Source organism: Erinaceus europaeus, chromosome 10 (genome assembly GCF_950295315.1).
Source record: "Erinaceus europaeus chromosome 10, mEriEur2.1, whole genome shotgun sequence".
In the NCBI taxonomy this organism is placed as follows: Eukaryota; Metazoa; Chordata; class Mammalia; order Eulipotyphla; family Erinaceidae; genus Erinaceus; species Erinaceus europaeus.
Window position 1 is genome coordinate 53,025,694 of NC_080171.1, and position 18,868 is coordinate 53,044,561.

At 38.9% G+C, this 18,868-nt stretch overlaps 1 protein-coding gene across 4 annotated transcripts in view; it reads left to right on the forward strand.

Moving 5' to 3' along the window:
* ADAMTSL1 (ADAMTS like 1) overlaps positions 1 to 18,868 on the forward strand; it is a 1,221,418-nt gene that overhangs the window by 767,972 nt on the left and 434,578 nt on the right. For all 4 annotated transcript variants that reach the window (XM_060199610.1, XM_060199611.1, XM_007535759.3 and 1 more), the window contains one exon: positions 1,447 to 1,492. In XM_060199610.1, the coding sequence (XP_060055593.1) occupies positions 1,447 to 1,492 (46 nt within the window). The remainder of the gene's footprint in view (positions 1 to 1,446; positions 1,493 to 18,868) is intronic.

Consider the following 18,868-nt stretch of genomic DNA (forward strand, 5'->3'; position numbering starts at 1 on the left):
TTTCTAAAAACCTCTGCAATAGCAGGTAATTCTTTAAGAATTATGACTTTTCATAAAGCCACACATATATGAACAACTAATTTATAACAAAGAAGCCAAGAGCCTGCAGTGGAGCCAGGAAAGTTTTTTCAATAAATGGTGTTGGAAAAAATGAACAGTTACATGCAAAAGAATGAAGCCATAACACCACACACAACAATTAACTCAAAGTGGATTAAAGACTTGGATGGAGACCAGAAAAGATGAAATACACTAAAAAGAAAAAAAACAAACAAACAAACACATAAGTGATATACTCCTTGACATCATCTTTAGAGTTGTGTTCAGAGATGCAGTTCTAATGACAAAGGAAACAGAAGCAAGAATAGACATAGGGCCACAATAAACAAAGAATTGACTATTAAGTCCATGTTTTGTCTGTTTGTTTGCTAGTTTGTTTTTGCCACCTGGGTTACTGCTGGGGCTCAGTGCCTGCTCTAAGAATCCTCTGCTCCCAGCGACTGATTTTCTTTTCTTTTCTTTTTCTCCCTTCCTTCCTTCCTTCCTTCCTTCCTTCCTTCCTTCCTTCCTTCTTTCCTTCTTTCCTTCCTTCCTCCCTCCCCCCTCCTTCCTTCCTTTCCTTCTGTTTTTTTCTTTCCTTTCTTCTTTCCTTCTATCTTTATTTGAAAGAACAGAAAGAAATTGAGAGGAAAAGGGTAATAGAGAGGGGGAGAGAAAGATAGATACCTACAGACCTCTGTCATTGCTCATGAAGCCTCCCTCCTGCAGGTGGAGAGCGGAGGCTGGAACCCATGTCCTTGCAATGATGATATGTGTGTTCACCTGGGTGCCCCACCACCTGCCCCCTAATATTAAGTCCAATTTATACATTGTTTAAGTTTTCAAAGGACAGCTATGAATGGTTTCACTTATATGGAATATAGAAAATTGAATATACAAATGTAAAAACAAAATATCAACCTATTTTCAAAATTGTAGGAGAACTATAGTGGTTATCTCTGGACATGGGGGTGGGGATGCAGTTTTTTGGTAATGGGAGTGCTGAAAATAAACAAACAAACAGAAAAAAATGCTAAAAAAATATCTAGACAAACTGCCTCTCAGAATTTATGGTGGTTATGGAGAGCAAGGGGAGGATATAGAACACTAATAATAAAAACATAAAATTAATAAAATTAATAGTACCTCCCCCCCAAAAAATAAAGGATTTAAGTTTTTCAGTGAAATATTCTTTAGTTTCAAACTAGAAATCACTAAGAAAACAGGATTCATTCAGTATTAATATTTACCAGAAAACCTTGCACTGATACTTTGTTCAATAAGAACTAAGTTATATATATATATATATATATATATGAAATAAAATAATAAGAAAAATAGTGTGTATTTTGAGATTTTCATCAGTAGTATTGAACTTAATGTTCTTTTTCCTTCTTTGTGACCTAGGAGCTGTGAGGGAAGAAATATCAGATACAGAACATGCAGTAATGTGGTAAGTATTGAGGCTCTGTGATTGTGATAATGTGGTTTAAGTGTTCAGTGGTGTTAAACAGTTTAATGTATCCTGAGCAAAATCATTCAAATCAATTACTATTTCATTAAAAATTGTTAATTCAATACTATACACATTATGGAGCATCAAAATAGATATTTAATGTTCCTTGATACAAACTTTTAAACATTTGACTTCACTGAAACTAATTAGAACATTTTAAGACAAGGATACTCTGCATTTTTTTTTATCTGTTTTCTAAATTTTCACATGTATGTCCCTTAAGAAGAGTAAGAAAGAATGGTAAGGAAGACCATTTATAGTCTCATGAAATAAAAATTAGCTAATCAAATTCAGACTTGAGAAATGCATTCATTCATTCAACAGATACTATTTAGTGCCAACTATGTGTGGGGCACTCCATTAATAACATGATAGGTAACCTGTGGTTAGTGTCAAAACACATGAAATATGGGGAGAGAAAAGACAAATGTGCACTTAACCACATCCTAGGCGAAACTATGACAAATACTGTAAGGACAGAGTTCTTCTTGGATTAAGAACAGAAACATCTGAAATGTCTTTAAGAATGGGGGGTTGGGGAGTCGGGCTGTAGCGCAGCGGGTTAAGCGCAGGTGGCGCAAAACACAAGGACCGGCATAAGGATCCCCGTTCGAACCCCGGCTCCCCACCTGCAGGGGAGTCGCTTCACAGGCGGTGAAGCAGGTCTGCAGGTGTCTATCTTTCTCTCCTCCTCTCTGTCTTCCCCTCCTCTCTCCATTTCTCTCTGTCCTATCCAACAATGACAACAACAATAATAACTACAACAATAAAACAACAAGGGCAACAAAAGGGAATAAATAAATAAAATAAATATTAAAAAAAAGAATGGGGGGTTGACATAGATTGAAAGCACTACACAGACTCTGTCTGGTTCACATTGGGCAATCAGTTGAGGAGAAATAATTAACAACATTGAAAACAAGAATATTTATTTTTGCTGCGAAGGTTATTGCTAGGACTTCATGCCTGCTTGAGTCTACCACATCTGGTGGCCATTTATTTTGCTTTTAGATAGAAGATGAGAGAAACAGAGAAGGGAAATAGGGAGAAAGACAGAGAGAAAAGGGGAGACATCACAGCACTTTTCTACTGCTCCTGGAGTGCCCTCCCTACTCCTTCTCCTCCCACGCCCCATATTTTCATGTGGCAGAAGCTCAAACCTGGGTATTTGAGCATGGTTAAGTGTGGGCTTTTCTGGGCAAAACACCTCCTGACCCAAATAGACAGGAATTTTAAGTTGTGTTTTAAACATAAATTTGGGTAGGATTGTGCCTAGCAGCATGGAAGAATAGAAATTGAACATATATATTAATTTATTGACTTCTGGGATGTCACTAGAGGTTTTGGAGTAAAAGTATGGTATTGTAGATTTTATTTTAGAAATACCATTTTTTAAAATTATTTATAAAAAGGAAGCACTGACAAAAAACATAGGATAAGAGGGATACAACTTCACACAATTCCCACCACCAGAACTCTGTATCCCATCCCCTCCCTTGATAGCTTTCCTATTCTTTAACCCTCTGGGAATATGGACCCAGGGTCATTATAGGGTGCAGAAGGTGGAAGGTCTGGTTTCTGTAATTGCTTCTCTGTTGAACATGGGTGTTGACAGGTCGATCCATACTCCCAGCCTGTCCCTTTCTTTCCCTAGTGGGGCAGAGCTCTGGGGAGGCAAGGCTCCAGGACACATTGGTGGGATTGTCTGTCCAGGGAAGTCTGGTCGGCATCATGGTAGCATTTGGAACCTGGTGGCTGAAAAAAGAGTTAACATAGAAAGCCAAACAAATTGTTGACTTATCATGAATCTAAAAGCCGAAATAGTGCAGATGAAGATTTGGGGGTCTCCATTTTGTAGATAGTTAGTAGGCCTATTTTAGTTATATTCCAAAAGGCCCATGACTGTACTAGCTTTTTTTTTTTTCTTTTTTCTGAGCCTGACATCTGATATACAGGTAGATCCAAGTTATTGTCCAGGGAGATGATGTCATGGCTGGAAAAAGGCCTAGAAAGCTGGATCAGGGAAGAGAGTAGCTCCCAAATATGGGAAAAGTGTAAAAATATTGTTGACTGTAAACCCCTTCGATTTGATGTGATCTGGAGCCCATATTCAGTTTAGGAACCTATGTGACTTCTGCATACCTGTAGATCTGAGCTCACATTCTATGGTCATGAGTAGGAATGTTCCAAGCTGTTCCAATTTCAGGAACCAAATTTTATAGAAATGAGAGATACACTGGCATTGAAAATGAATAGGGTAGGCACAGAGGAGATAATTTAATGGTTACTTAATGATTATACAAAGAGACTCATGCCTGAGGCTCCAAATCCCATGGTTCAATCCCTCCCCTTTACAATAAGCCAGAGCAGACCAATGCTCTGGGAAAATAACATAGGAGGAGGGAGGGAGGGTGGAAAAGGGGGTGGGGGACTGGGAACAAAAGTACGGCTTAAACTAAAAAGTAATAGTTACAAGAAAGACCAAAATTAAGGTTAAATCTAAATTTGAGTAATAGGTAGAAGTGGAAATAAAACAGAATTATGCATATTTAGGGTTCTTAGTTAATAGTACTTATTTAAAGACCCTGATATTAGAAAAGAATATTTGCATGATTGGCACTTTCTTTATTCCAGTTTAGATGCAATCTGCTCAAGGAGGCTTCCTTGACAACTTATCTAATATGAACATCCTACTGCCCAGCTGCATACCTCAAAATAGTCAATCATATCTAACTTTCTCTAAAGCACTTATCTTTACTAAAAATGTGTCTTATTCCATTACCTGTTTGTTTTCTGTTTCCCTGCTGTGGAATGTAAACTCCATAGGATAGAATCCTCATTCACTGTGGTCACCTCTTTTATTCCCAGTACAGAAGTGTTGACTTATAAGTATAGTAGATATTTGCTGAATATAAAATGTGTCTCCAGGCTTTTGCAAGAATGAAACAAATATTATTATCAGAAGTAAGGAAATTAGAAGAAGATTTCAAAAAATTAAATAACAAATAGTACCTGCCCCATAAAATATAAATTTTATTTATTTAATTTAGACACCACTGACTTTGGCATGTCTAATGAGATTATTGATGCTAAATTCAACTAAACAGTGATGTTATAACTTAGTTCTATCAGTCATGAGATTCAATGAAGTAAATTTGATTTGATCAAAGAGATAGTCATAAAAAACACAGCAAAGTAAATACAGAATTTGAATATGTATAGAGATTTCCTGGGTTGAATAAGTGGAACTGTTATCAGAAAATGACTATCTCTTGACCTCTTGTCTTTTGGGAGGGAAATATTTAAGCTGAGAGACCAGATTGCAAATAGGAAAGCTTTCTTGCAATAATGAAAATACAGATCTATTTATTACAGATAGTATACCCATAGAAACATGGAGTCAGCTTTTCCAAGGGAGAACATAGTCAGGGTTTATTAGCAAAATGGAAGAACAGACATAAGAGGGCTCAACAGATTGTTTTAAGCTGGCAAGCATCTCCAACTGTTGTATAGTATCTCTTAGGACTTTGCTGGCAATCTCTTCCACTCCTTACTTCTTCTCCCAACTCATAGGTATGGATATTTGGTGGCCTCCTTTGTGCATATGCTCTTGTTGAGTTCTGTACATGTTCAAAGGTTGGGGAAATCTCTTGGTTCTTGTCTTTCTCCTTTTCAGAGATATTAGCTTTGAGGTCCCTGTTCTGACTTGGTAGTGTATGTCTTAGGGGAGAGCTTATGGGTAGGGAGCAAGTTAGACACAGATTACATTAATCTTGGGATTTTTTACTTAAGCCTCCCTCTTTTCACTTCCTGCCTGCCTGCCTATCCGTCTTCAACAGAATGATGAAAGAAGGGAGTCTCGGAACTTTAGTAAATGTATTTGTTCATTAGAAAGATAATACAGTCATATAAGCCATTAAATACATAAAAAAGAAAAGAAAAGAGAATTCTGGATGATGATGTATATAATAAGTACTGTTAAAAGAGTAAGATCTGGGGGTGGGGAAGCCAATGAGGAATGTACTAGGAATTAACTAATAAGATCATACGGGATAGATATATTAATGAGGAAATTGAATCAAATATGGATAAGATATTATTTTCTCTTTTACCCACTTTATTGAGGATAGGCTAGTATAAAGGATTTGCTATCACATGAAGGTTATCTGTCTGTGACATCTGCTACCCCATTGATTGCTAGGGTTGATTCAGCTGATCTGGTTGGCTAGGTGGGTGTTCCCTTCCTCCCTCACTGCTTCATGTGTGTCTCTCCCAACTTCCTTGGAATAGAAATGGACAGACAGATCTTTGGTTGAGGGTAGTTGAGCTCCCCTGCTAGAGCCTTCCCAAGAAGCTCACATCTTCCCAAAAAAGGTGCTCACTTACCACCAATTCTCACCCATGACCTCACCCACCACCCAATTGTTCCCTTCTTTTTTTAAAATACATTTTTAAATTTTAATATTAATTCATTAATTTTCCCTTTTGTTGCCTTTGTTTTTCATTGTTGTTGTAGTTGTTGTTATTGATGCCATCGTTGTTGGATAGGGCAAGGGTGGATATGGTAGCTTGTGGTGTTCTTAAATGGTTTATAAAGTTTTCGTTGTTCGACTGCAATCATTTGTTATTTTTTAAATGTAAAATTCAAGTTGGAAAATGATATTTCCTTTTCGCCTAGAATTTGGAGCAGTTCAAAAGTGATAGGTGAAGATTTACAGTCTCCTGAACAGTGGTTGAAGCAACTAAAAATACTAGAGTGGGTATAGCTCAGTGGTCGAGCATTTGACTGCAGTTAAAAATGCTTTCAGTGCATGAAGACAAAACAGCATTCATTCATTCCTCCTCAAAAATTAGTTTTCACAATTATCCTAGTCAAACAAAAGACTTCTCCTGTAGCTCTCATTCTATGAGAATAAACCCATTGTAGAAATATCCATAAATAAATTATTTGATAGAAAAATAAATATCAAGTAGTGACCAGGAGTCTGCAGATTAAAGGATTGGTGGATACTTCAGATTAAATGATCAGGAAAGCCCACTTGAAGTATGGTGTTTGATGGACAGAGTGGTGGCACATCTGGTTGAGTACATGTTACTATGAAGTACTCAGGTTCAAGCTCCCAGTTGCCATCTTCAGGGCAGAAGTCTCAGGAACAGTGAAACAGTACTGTGGATGTCTCTTTTTAATTTTTCCTGCCCCTTCTATCTTCTCCTTCCATCTCATTTTATCTGTCTCCATCCAATTAAAAACATAGTGTTTTTTAAAGAATGTTTGAATAACACTAGAGAAACAACTTTGTGATTTTTTTCTTTCTCTTCTTTTACCTCCAGGGTTATTGCTGGGCCTTGATGCTGCCACTGTGAGTTCATCACTCCCAGTGGCCATTTTTTCCTTTAATTTTTTTCCTAATTTTTTTATTAGCTAGAACAGAGGGACATTGAGAGAGGATGGGGAGATAGTAGAGGGAGAGAGGCATGAAACAAATCCTCTACAAGTAGGGAGTGGGGGCTTGAACCCAAGTCCTTGGATCCTCTGCAGGTAGGGAGTGGAGGCTTGAACCCATGTCCTTGTGCTGGGTAATATGTGCGCATAACTGGGTGTGCCACTGCCCAGCCTCAACTTTGTGAATATTTTTTATAGATTCAATAATGACTGACAAGATTGTAGAATAAGAGGGATGCAATTCTTTTTTTTAATTAGAGAATGTGCATACATTTATTTTTTATTCTTATTTTTTAAACATTTTTAAATTTTACTTATTTATTTATTTATTTTAAAAAGGAGACATTAACAAAACCATAGGATAGGAGGGGTACAACTCCACACAATTCCCACCACCAGATCTCTATATCCCATCCCGCCCCTGATAGCTTTCCCATTCTTTATCCCTCTGGGAGTATGGACCCAACATCATTGTGGGTGGCAGAAGGTGGAAGGTCTGGCTTCTGTAGTTGTTTCCCCACTGAACATGGACATTGACTGGTCCCAGTCTGCCTCTCTCTTTTCCTAGTAGGGTGGGCCTCTGGGAAGTGGAGCTCCAGGACACATTGGCGGGGTCCTCTGTCCAAGGAAGTCTGGTTGGCATCATGCTGGCATCAGGAACCTGGTGACTGAAAAGAGAGTTAACATACAAAGCCAAATAAATTATTGAACAATTATGGACCTAAAGGCTGGAATAGTGTAGATGAATTGTTGAGGGGTACTCACTGCAGACTATTGTGTACTTTTGCATTTCAGGTATATATTTTTCCCTAGTTTATGGATAAATGTGACCATATGCTCTATCTCAGGGGACCTGGTCTATATCTAGGTTTTGGGATTTTGTTAGGAAGTGAACCACCTGGAATGGAATTAGAGTATACTATGAAAGGAAAGATCTCACCCGAGTAATGAAGCTGAAGGGTTGTCATTCCACACCTGAAGTCTCTAGACACAGTCTGAAGTGAAACATGCTGAGGTGGCACTCGTTGCGTTGATAAGGTTGTGATAGGTGGATGCAATATTATTTGATATGAATTTAGAGAAGCATGCAGGAAAATGACCTCCACCCTAAGGTTCCAGGACTGGGAAAGAGGGGTAAAATTATACAGTTCCCACCACCAGAGTTCTGCATCCCATTCCCTCCATTGGAAGTTTCCCTATTCTTTATCTCTTTGGGAGTATGGACCCAGGCTCATTATGGGGTTCAGAAGGTGGTGGGAGGCCTGGCTTCTGTAATTGCTTCACAGCCTGTTTCTATCTTTCCATAGTGGGGTAGGGCTCTGTGAAGGTAGAGTTTCAAGACACATTGGTGCGGTCCTCTGCCCAGGGATGTTAGGATGTGCAACTTGGTGGTTAAGAAACATTAAGATATAAAGCAGGAAAAAAAGTTTATTAACCAGAAACCTAAAGGTAAGAATATAGCAGATAAGATTTGGGGTTTTCATGTTGGAAAAAGCTATAAAGTCTATTTTAGCTTTACTCCAAGGGGCCCATGACTACTAATTTTTGCCTGAACCCAACAGCTAATGTGCAGGTGGGCTAGTGGTATTGTCTGGGGAGATGGTGTCAGAGTTGGTAATAGGACTAGAAAGCTGGACCAGGGTAGAGAGTAGCTTCCAAATATAGGAAAAGTATATAAATACCATTAATTATTGACCACATAGATTTGATCTGGAGCCCATGTTTTTTTAGTCATATTCAGCATAGGAACCTGTGTAACTTTGTGAATAGTAAAGGAAGAATTCTCAGCTATTATGAACAATTTATGTAAAGGCTAAGAAAGTTCAAGGAAAGATAACAGCTCAGTATATCAAGAGTTTGGTGTGCAAGGGAAAGAATATTTGACAATTTAAAAACAGAGCTAGAGGTAAACCAAAGTTATACCATGTGACACATCATAAAATGTTTAGATTATATTTTTAAATATGAAAGAAAACTCCTGGGGATTTTTTTAATTTATTTTTTATTTAAGAAAGGATAAATTAACAAAACCATAGGGTAGGAGGGGTACAACACCACACAGTTCCCACCACCCAATCTCCAATCCCATCCCCTCCCCTGATAGCTTTCCCATTCTCTATCCCTCTGGGAGCATGGACCCAGGGTCACTATGGGATGCAGAAGGTGGAAGGTCTGGCTTCTGTAATTGCTTTCCCGCTGAACATGGGCATTGACTGGTCGATCCATACTCCCAGTCTGCCTCTCTCTTTCCCTAGTAGGGTGGGTCTTAGGGGAAGCGGAGCTCCAGGACACATTGGTGGGGTCTTCAGTCCAGGGAAGCCTGGCTGGCATCCTGATGACATCTGGAACTTGGTGGCTGAAAAGAGAGTTAACATACAAAGCCAAACAAATTGTTGAGCAATCATGGACCCAAAGCTTGGAATAGTGGAGAGGAAGTGTTGGGGGGGGGGGTACTCATTGCAAACTCTAGTGTATTTCTGCTTTCAGGTATATATTTTGCAGTAGTTTATGGATATGTGTGAATGTATGCTCTCTCACACAGAACCTGGTCTATATCTAGGTTTTGGGACTTTGTTAGAAAATGAACCATCTGGGATGGAATTAGAGGATACTATGAAAGGAAAGGTCTCACCCGAGTAATGAAGCTGAAGGGTTGTCATTCTCTGGACACAGTCTGAGCTGAAGTATGTTGAGGTGGCAATTGTTGCGTTGATTAGGTTGCGATCAGCAGATGCAATCTTATTTGATATGGATTGGGAGAGGCATGCGGGAAAGTGGGCCCTATCCTAAGGTTCTAGGACTGGGGGAAATATAGGCTCTATAGTGGAGATGTGAGGTTCCTGCTGTCTTAGGGTTCAAAAAGACAATGGATAGTTAATGCTATCATCACATTATTTGGTAATTGGGTTAACTTTGAAAAGTCCTTTTGTTAGGGTTTGCTGTATAGTATCCAGTTTCTTGTATGTAGCTGTGCCATTGGTTGCTTCTGATCTACTTGGTCTAAGCTTTTGAGAGTGTCCGCATATCAAATACAAAGCCTATATATTAAAAAGACTCAGTCTGTGTTTTAAAAACTTCGAGACATACAATTAATTTTCCTCCTCTCATATTAATCAACTAGTGATTTATATGACTACACTTTACTAGGAGTGTACATAAACACCATTCCCACCACCAAAAGACTGTGTCCCATCCCACCCACCCACCCCTACCCCCCACCGGCCCAGGAAGCCACATGTCCACCCTCCCCCTCACCACAGGGTTTTTACTTTGGTGCCCTACTTTCAATTTAGTCAGATCCTGCTTTTAGTTTCCCTTTCAGATCTTCTTCCTTAACTTCTGTTGATGAGTGGGATCATCCCATACTCATCTTTATCTTTCTGACTTAGCTCATTTAACATAATTCCTTCTAGCTCTGTCCAAGATGTGTCAGAGAAGGTGGGTCCATTGTTCTTGATAGCTGTAAAGTATTCCATTGTGTATATATACCACAGCTTTCTCAGCCACTCATCTGTTGTTGGGCACCTGGGTTGCTTCCAGGTTTTAGCTATTATGAATTGCGCTGCTATGAGCATAGGAGTACACACCTCTTTTTGGTTGGGTACAAGGCTCTCTTCCTCTCTCCCTCTCTGTCTTCCTCTTCCCTCTCAATTTCTGTTTGCCCTATCAAATAAAAGAAAGAATAAAAAGAAAAGTAAAAAAGAAATATATCCACCAAGAGCATCAGATTCATTGTACAGGCACTGAAACTCAATGGTAACCCTTGTGGAAATTAAAAAAAAATAAAATACGTTTAAAGATAAAAACTATGACACTATTTGAATTAGGTATATATGAAAGAAACCTCCAAACAACAGTGGCTTGAGCACATAAAAGATGTACTCGCAACACATTATATTGCACAAGAACCCAGGTTCAAACCCATGGTTCCCATCTGCAGGGGAAAGCTCCAGAAGTGTTAAAACAGTGCTGCAGGTATCTTCTGTCTCTTTCCCTGCCATAGCATATAGTAATTCCCACTTTTATTTTGTTAATAACAACTTAATCACACTGTCAAGACAAAATGTATTATTTAAACTGGACAAACTAACACTCCCACTTCCCCCAAATGACACTAAAGTCTGTTGCTGAGAAAAGTAAGGGAATTAGATATTGGGTAGCAAACCAGTGATCTCAGCTATATAGAGTTATGATGGCAGAACCATAGAGCAACAAAAGTGTGAACTCTGAAATGTTGAAAAGTTGCATGCTTCTTTTTTGTATTCAAGGAGACACTTTATCTGGGCATTTGTATAGCAAATAGTAGTTCAAGAATTAGAAAACTAAGGAGAATAAGAATTGTACTTCAGGTTGCAGAAGATAAGTCTAGCCATAGAATTTCTCTAGAGACAGATAGAAAGGGGGGAAGGGGCAGTTCAGCAAGCAGAGATGCCAGGCTAGAAGGCTAGTGGCGAGAGAGAGAGAGAGAGAGAGAGAGAGAGAGGGTGATTAAGAGAACAAATGGCCAGTTAGACTACTGTGGCACTGGAGGGAATATCTGGAATGTTTTGGATAAAGAACAGCTTTCCCTAAGCCATTTTGTTTCATCCTCAATTTGTTAACCTCTGCTCTTAGAGTCTCCAGTACTGTTACTATGGAATGTCTTATGTGTGGTATTCCAACAAGAGACAAAGGCAGCAGCTATTATGGATGAAAGGAGGGGATGATGCTGGGCAAGTTTATAACTTTTGGCAACCTTAGTTTTTGCACCAAAACAATGAGAAGATTGAAACAAGTGATCCAAAAAGTCTCTTGCAGCACTAAAATTCTTAAGGCTTCAAAAGTATTCTGTCTGGGCTCTTCTGGATTTGGATCTGAATTGAGACTAATGAAGATATCTGTGTTGGTTCAGTGGCTGGCAGCACTTCAGGGAAAGGATTTATAGTCCATAATAATGTACAGTCAAAGCAAAGAGAGCTGATGTGGATCATAGAAGTAGAGTCTCCATCCTTGCTATTGACTTTGACCATCCATTTTAACCAGTAATTCTCATCACCAAGGTCATAAGATTCATGGCTTGCATAGAGTCCTTTCATTGATTTATTAATAGTCAATATAAAGTAAATTCCCATTTGATCCATTTGTCCATTTTTTTTGCATGACCTTTGTACTGCATAAAATCAGGGCACATTTGATGCTTAGTGTCAAGAGTCAAATAATACCATATGGAAGGAATGAATATTCTCCTACAGGCCTTCCCTAGTCAAAAATGGAAGAAGAAAAACCTCTTGGAACAACATTCAGGCCAGTGGAATACTCCTGTAACCTAGATAAATGTTGTAGTAAAGAATAACAAACTTAGGAGTCAGTCAGTGAGTTTGCATGCTGGGTCACTTTCCAGGAAGGAGGAATGACTAAGGTAGGAAGTTAACTTTCTCATAATCAAATTCTTATTTTAGTATCTGAAAATAAGTCATTGTGCTACTAGTCAGAATCACTCGTTTGTTCACTTATTTATTCTTTTTTAATTGTGCATTTATCTAATCATGATTTATTGAATACCTAATTCTTATTCTGCATGAAGGATATTAGGAGTTGCTGCTATGGATAAAAAGATAGGGTACCTGTCTTTGTGTTTATCTTAATTCTAGTTTAAAATAACAAATGCCAAATCACATAATTAATTAAAATGTGATAGACACTAACAGCATGAAGGTAAACTCAAGGTGTTAAGAGGCCCCAGAATGACCGAGTCTGACATCAAGTGCATAGCATGACATGCCTAAATGCTGCTTGCTACTGAAACCGCACACAGGTCTACAAGAAGCTCTGAGGACTGTTGTATGCTTTACATTGGGTTCTAGTTCTCCCCCGCCAAGAGAATTGGATCAGTCCTGTTAGTTTCATGGCCCGCTTGGCCCCGCCCCAAGGGACCCCGCGAGAGTTCCAGAGTTCAGAGGGTTCCAGAGTTGCAGAGTGAGAGAGAGTGCTTGCGCCACCGCAAAGGGACAGCAGAGTTCTGTTTGGTGATTAGTTTGTCTTAGTTTATGAATCGTTGTTCCTGAATAAAGAAATACAGCTTCCCTGCCCAGCTGTTGTCTCCGCGTCTCTGTTACCCGCCCGTGAAGCTAGCCCGGCCAGCTAGAGCCTACGAATTTTTAACAACAAATGGCGCCCAACCGGAGAAGAGAGCGGACGTCCAGAGCAAAGGGGTACACAAATCTTTATTATAGGATGGGGGGGGGGTTGGTTCAGACCACGTGGAGCCAGCCGGCAATGGCCGTCCCCACTACCTGACCACGGGGGAGAGCAGGGAGCGAGACCTCAGAGAGGGAGAGCTGAGAGCCCAGAGAGAGGGGGGGGTGAGGGGGCTTTTTATTGAGCGACAACCAGGGATGTAGGGCCAGGATTGGTTGAAGGGGGCAATGCTAGGATTTCACGGGCCTAGTAAAACCTGGGGGCGGAGACTGCATCAGAATAACTCAGCAACAAGGACAACCACAAGATATCTTAAATATGTAGAGGAAACACAGCAATACATGACATCTGTTGGACTATGTAAACTTCTACATCATGCTATTTTCTTTTCTCTGGCATCTTCACAAAATTGAGTTAAAATAAAACAGTACTTCAGATAGACCAGTGTAGGACAGGAACTGAAAATGGCATTATTTAATCTGACTTTAGACTTTGAGAAGTTGTGTAGTGCAAAACAGGTATATCTCTACCTCACTAGTAAGAAAGTGTGGCTATTTATGGATGAACTAGAGTTCTATTTTAAGTGTATTCTTTTTTTTTTTGAAGTGGTAACTAAATTATTGGAACATAAATGCCTACTAAATTGTTTCAATCTAATTCCTTTTTTTTTTTTTGTCATCACCACTGAATTTTCAGACAGAAAGATAGAGATAGAAGTAAAGATGGCATAGCATCAGAACTTCTCCCAGTGTGGTGGAAACCAGACTTTAACCTGAGTCTAAGCAGATCTCACCAGCCCTAGACCTAACTATTTAATAAACAAAAATGCTATGTGCTTCTTTTGGTTCAGGGATTCCATAAAAATTCCCAAGACTAGTAGTAAATAAAATACCTGATAACGTCGATCAAACAGTAAGCATTGTACACATATAAAGAACAGAATAACATGAAAAAAAGATGATACTTGATCTTGGCTTTTAATTGATAATGGAAATTCTTTGAGGCTACAATGAAAGAATTTTTGAAACATATGAATGGAATTAATTCAACATTTCCAATTGTGGCCTTATTTATGTCAGGCACTGTTTCTACTACTTGGGATATAGTTATGACTGAGAAAGGCAAAGTACTTGCTCTAAGAAAGCTTATATTCTAAAGAGAGAAAATAGGTGGGAAAAAAGTAAATAAAGAAAGCATAGCACTTTCAGATAGTGAAATATTCTAAAGGAACTTAAGTAGGATAATTAGGCATAGATAGTGACATTGTAGGGGCAGGGGGAGGTAACCTGCTTTATGTGGAACAATTAGGAAGTTCTTTCTGAGGTGTCACTGAGGCCCAATTAAATATGTGTTAAGGCTGAATCCTGAAGCAGCTCAACTTATTTTAGGTCTGAGAAGCTTATTTAGGGAGACACAATATGTTGTGGGAAAAGATATTTATCTGTGCTGAAGAATCTCAAATCATCCACAAATGTTATTTTTTGAGGGTGTTCTTGTCCTCTCATAAGGGGGGAAGGCATTGTTTGGAAGAGCAGAAGGCTGACAGAAAGCTGACTTGCTATACCCAAATCTTTCTGAGCAATTTCTTTTCTCCCAGACCCAAAGCCAGTCTATCTCAGAATGAATTATGTGCAAGGCAGTAGAGGGATTTCTTGACCTCATGTAGCAAGTGGTGAAGAAATTCTGTGAAGAACATTGATGTTTTCTTAATAAATGTTCAATCCCCCTACCAACTACAGAGGGCTTCCAGGGGGCACTCTGGGTATCCTGGTGGCTCTCCCTTAGGCTGACTCAATTGTCTCCAGCAGTGGACCAAAGAAATGGGCTTCTGGCCAGACCTATCCATGCTTCTCTTTATTGACCCATCCAACTGAAAAAGCAGGATTTTTTCTTATACTGTAATCTTCACCGAGAAGAAGAGTGATCTCATTTTAAAGTCTGGTAGGATATGTCTTTTCCAAAAGTAACTTTATTAGATCTTTATTTGTACATTAATACAGCAAAATTGGGCTCAGGCTCACTTGTCCTTTAGATTCCACATACGTTTTGCATTTGGGCGGCCTCTCAGAGATTATGAAGAAGTATGGGTAGAAGAAGGGAAGAGTGATTTAAAGGACACTTCTTCATTTTCCAACCCCATTAATAGTGGGGATTGAAAGCACATTGTGTAGTGGAGAACACGTAAGCATTTCTGTGACCTGGTATTACCATTTACTAAATTGTGTGCTTTTGAATGAAATTTACCAATGTCTCTCAATCTCAGCCTTGTTTTTTAAAACCTGTTCAGGTACCCTCCTAACATATTGACATATAATACCTATTAATGTATTTGATGCTTGTTGTAATTTAAAAATTATAGGAGGTGGGCTGGTTAGGCAAATTATGGCATGCCAATATCATGAAACACTATATAATCATCAAAAAGGAACTCTCTTTATTACTTATAGAGTTACAATACATAGTTAAGTATGTATGGGAAAACAAACTATATAGTAATATCATTGATACATTCTCATAGTTTTAAAATAACTACACTGAAGTTTGCTAGACTATGCGAAGCATCCTAAGTTTTAAGAATACACATCGCATCAGTCACAGAGAGTATGCAATGCAGAAAGATATTTTTAAGTGAGAAAGGGGTTGCTTTGCTGTTCTTTACTAGAGTAGAGAGAGAATGGGGGTTTAGTTGAAATCTTTTAGGAGTCATTGAGTCTAGTTTTTATTTTTGCCATTTTAGAACACCATGTCATAGGGTCCTTTGGAGACTTACATCAGAAATTGAACTACCTAGAGCTTATATTGGTGCCCAGCATAATACTGTTGACTCCTTTTCTTCAGTTTCCTCCTTTCTGCGGCAAAGTCCCCTTTCCAGAAGAATACACTGTATTTTGAAAGTGAAAACTAGCCCACTTTGCATTTCTGAACATTAGCCTGGCGGATAGGATCATGGAAAACTCCCCATCATTTTGCTGAGTAACAGGTTGCAGGTGTTCTAGACTGAGAACATTGGACATCATCCCTGGCAGATCTATGGACTTATATTTCCCCTTCCTTTGGACAAAAGATAGGAAAACAAGTTTGTTTGTTTGTTTGTTTTTTGTTTTTTTTCCACAATGCCCAGTCTGTAGGTTGGACAGTTAAATCTCTGGCAACTATAAAGCTTGACTTTTTGGCCAGACAAATACTTGGTTGGAAGTGCTGCTTATTCTCAGAATTATACCCCAAGGGGACCAATCAATATCTCCTATAATCAGTCTAATTTATCACAAAGCTAGAAAAATGTAAAATGGCAGCTTAACTACTTGTAGAGTTTTGGGGTGTGTGTGTGTGTGTGTGTGTGTGTGTGTGTGTGTGTGTGTATGTGTGTGTGTGTTGAGAAGAGCTGCTGTTGTTGAGACCAAAGAATTTTTTTTTCTTAGGGAACACAATTTCAAAAACATACAGTTCTTTCTATTTATGCTGAAATTAGATAACAAAGGAAAATAATTTTTAGGAAGAAATAATAGATGACAATGCTGAGTTTCTCTGAGAAACAGAGTTCCCAACCAACCTATGATAGCACTAAAGTTAATTAAGTGTTGACCATTGTACAAATGGATTAATGTCTAAATGCCAGCACACAGCATGCCATGTGAGTAACTGGAAATTGATTTTGGTTCAAAACACATCTTTTCTTTTTTCTATAGTTAAACACTGAGCATTTAGAATAATGGTTGAAAATATTTGCAGCAATTACTTTGGGAAAATAACCCTCATATTTTATGACTAACTGTTTTATCATTTGTGGCATAAAGAAATAAACATTTTTTTTAATGACTCACAGATTTCTTCATTTGGTGGATCTGGTGGATATAGATCTCTCTACAATGCTTGCTGCCAGGCAGCTCGCCAAGTTTCTCTTTATCCCCAGTGAGCTGGTCCCTTCTGCTTTTCTTCTCCCCCAGGCTTTCTCTTGACTGCTATTACACACAATTCTTTTCTTTCTAAATGTTCTTTTTTTCTTTTTCTGACATGACTGTATTGTATCCCTCATAAGTCTCCATACTTTTCTTTCCCCCTTCATGTATTCTCAGCTTAATTTCTGCCTCGACTTCCTTTTCTCTGGAACTAAGAAGTCTGATATGAACACAAGACTTTTGAGCTCTGTTATTATCCCACTCTGTAATTGGGCAAGTTCCTGAGCTTCTTACAAGACATGAAGTGAAAGTGAGACTGATACTCACTTTACAGTGTTACTTTATAGTATCAGTTCACTAATGTGAATACATTAGATGCTCCATAGATATATATATTTTTTGGTTTCTTTGACCTTATTTTGATCAAGATAAGCAAGTCTTTTAATAGGTCTTCATGAAATAGCCTCCCACAGTATCCCAACAGAATTAAATATTTGCTTCCAGATCAATTCAGCTTTCTAGCTAAAGGGAATTTCACGCCTCTTAAAAATAATTATCGGGCGGGGGAGACAGCATAATGGTTATGCAAACAGACTCTCATGCCTGAGGCTCCTAAGTCCCAGGTTCAATCCCCCGCACCAACATAAGCCTGAGCTGAGCAGTGCTCTGGTGTTTCTCTCTCTCTCCTCTCTTCATCTCTCTCAAAAATAAAATTAATTAAAAAATTTTAAAAAAATAATAATTATCATATTTTTATTTTTGTTATTGAGTAGAGAGATAGAGGGAAATTGAGAGAGGAGGAGGATATAGAGGGGGGAGAGAGAGAGAAAGAGAGACAGAGACAGAGAGAGAAAGAAGAGAGAGAGACCTGCAGCCCTGCTTCAACACTCATGAAGCTTTCCCCCCTACAGGTGGGGACCAGGGGCTTAAACCTGGGTCCTTATGCATGGTAATTGTGTACTTAATGAGGTGCACCACTGTCTGGCCCAGAAATTTCACTCTTGTCCATAAATTAAGGTGTTGTGAAGAGCTTCAGTATGGGGGATTGATATCTAAGAGTAAATATATTGAAAATATGGACTTCACCTACATTACCATCATTCTGGGAATATTTAAAAGGTTAAAGGGAATTCTTTTTCTTTTTAATAGATCATAGTTTTTCTTTTCTTTTTCTTTTTTATACTTCTATATTACAGAATTGCATGTCAACAGAGGTTTGAATCCACACCATTCCCACCACCAGAGTTCTGAATCTTCACTTTCCCCACTGCAATCCACCACAGTTCCCCTAAAGTTTTAGACATGGGCCAACCATCTTCTCTACAACTATCTGTCCACATTTATACATAGTTGCCCTTTCTTTTCCTGATTCAATCCTCTCTTTCCCTCTAAGCCACTCATGACATCATAACTACCTCCATATGTCCCTCTCCTTTTGCTTCTCTCTCTCTGGGTGCTGATGGAGCTGGAGTGCAGAGTCCTCTTATCTTCATCCTATCACTTCTCAGACCCTGCTGGGAGTATGGATCAAGGTTGTTGATGGGGAACAGAAGGTAGGAGTTCTGGCTTCTGTAATTGCTTCTCCGCTGAGCATGGGCATTGACAGGTCGAGCCATACCCCCAGCCTGTTTCTGTCTTTCTCTAGTGGACCAGAGCTCTGGAGATGTGAGGGTCCAGGACATATTGGTGAGGTCATCTGCCCAGAGAAGTTGGGATGGAGTCATGGTAGTATCTGCAGCCTGGTGTCTGGGAGGTGGCATGACCTAAGTTGAGACAAGATGGTTAATGAACAGGAAC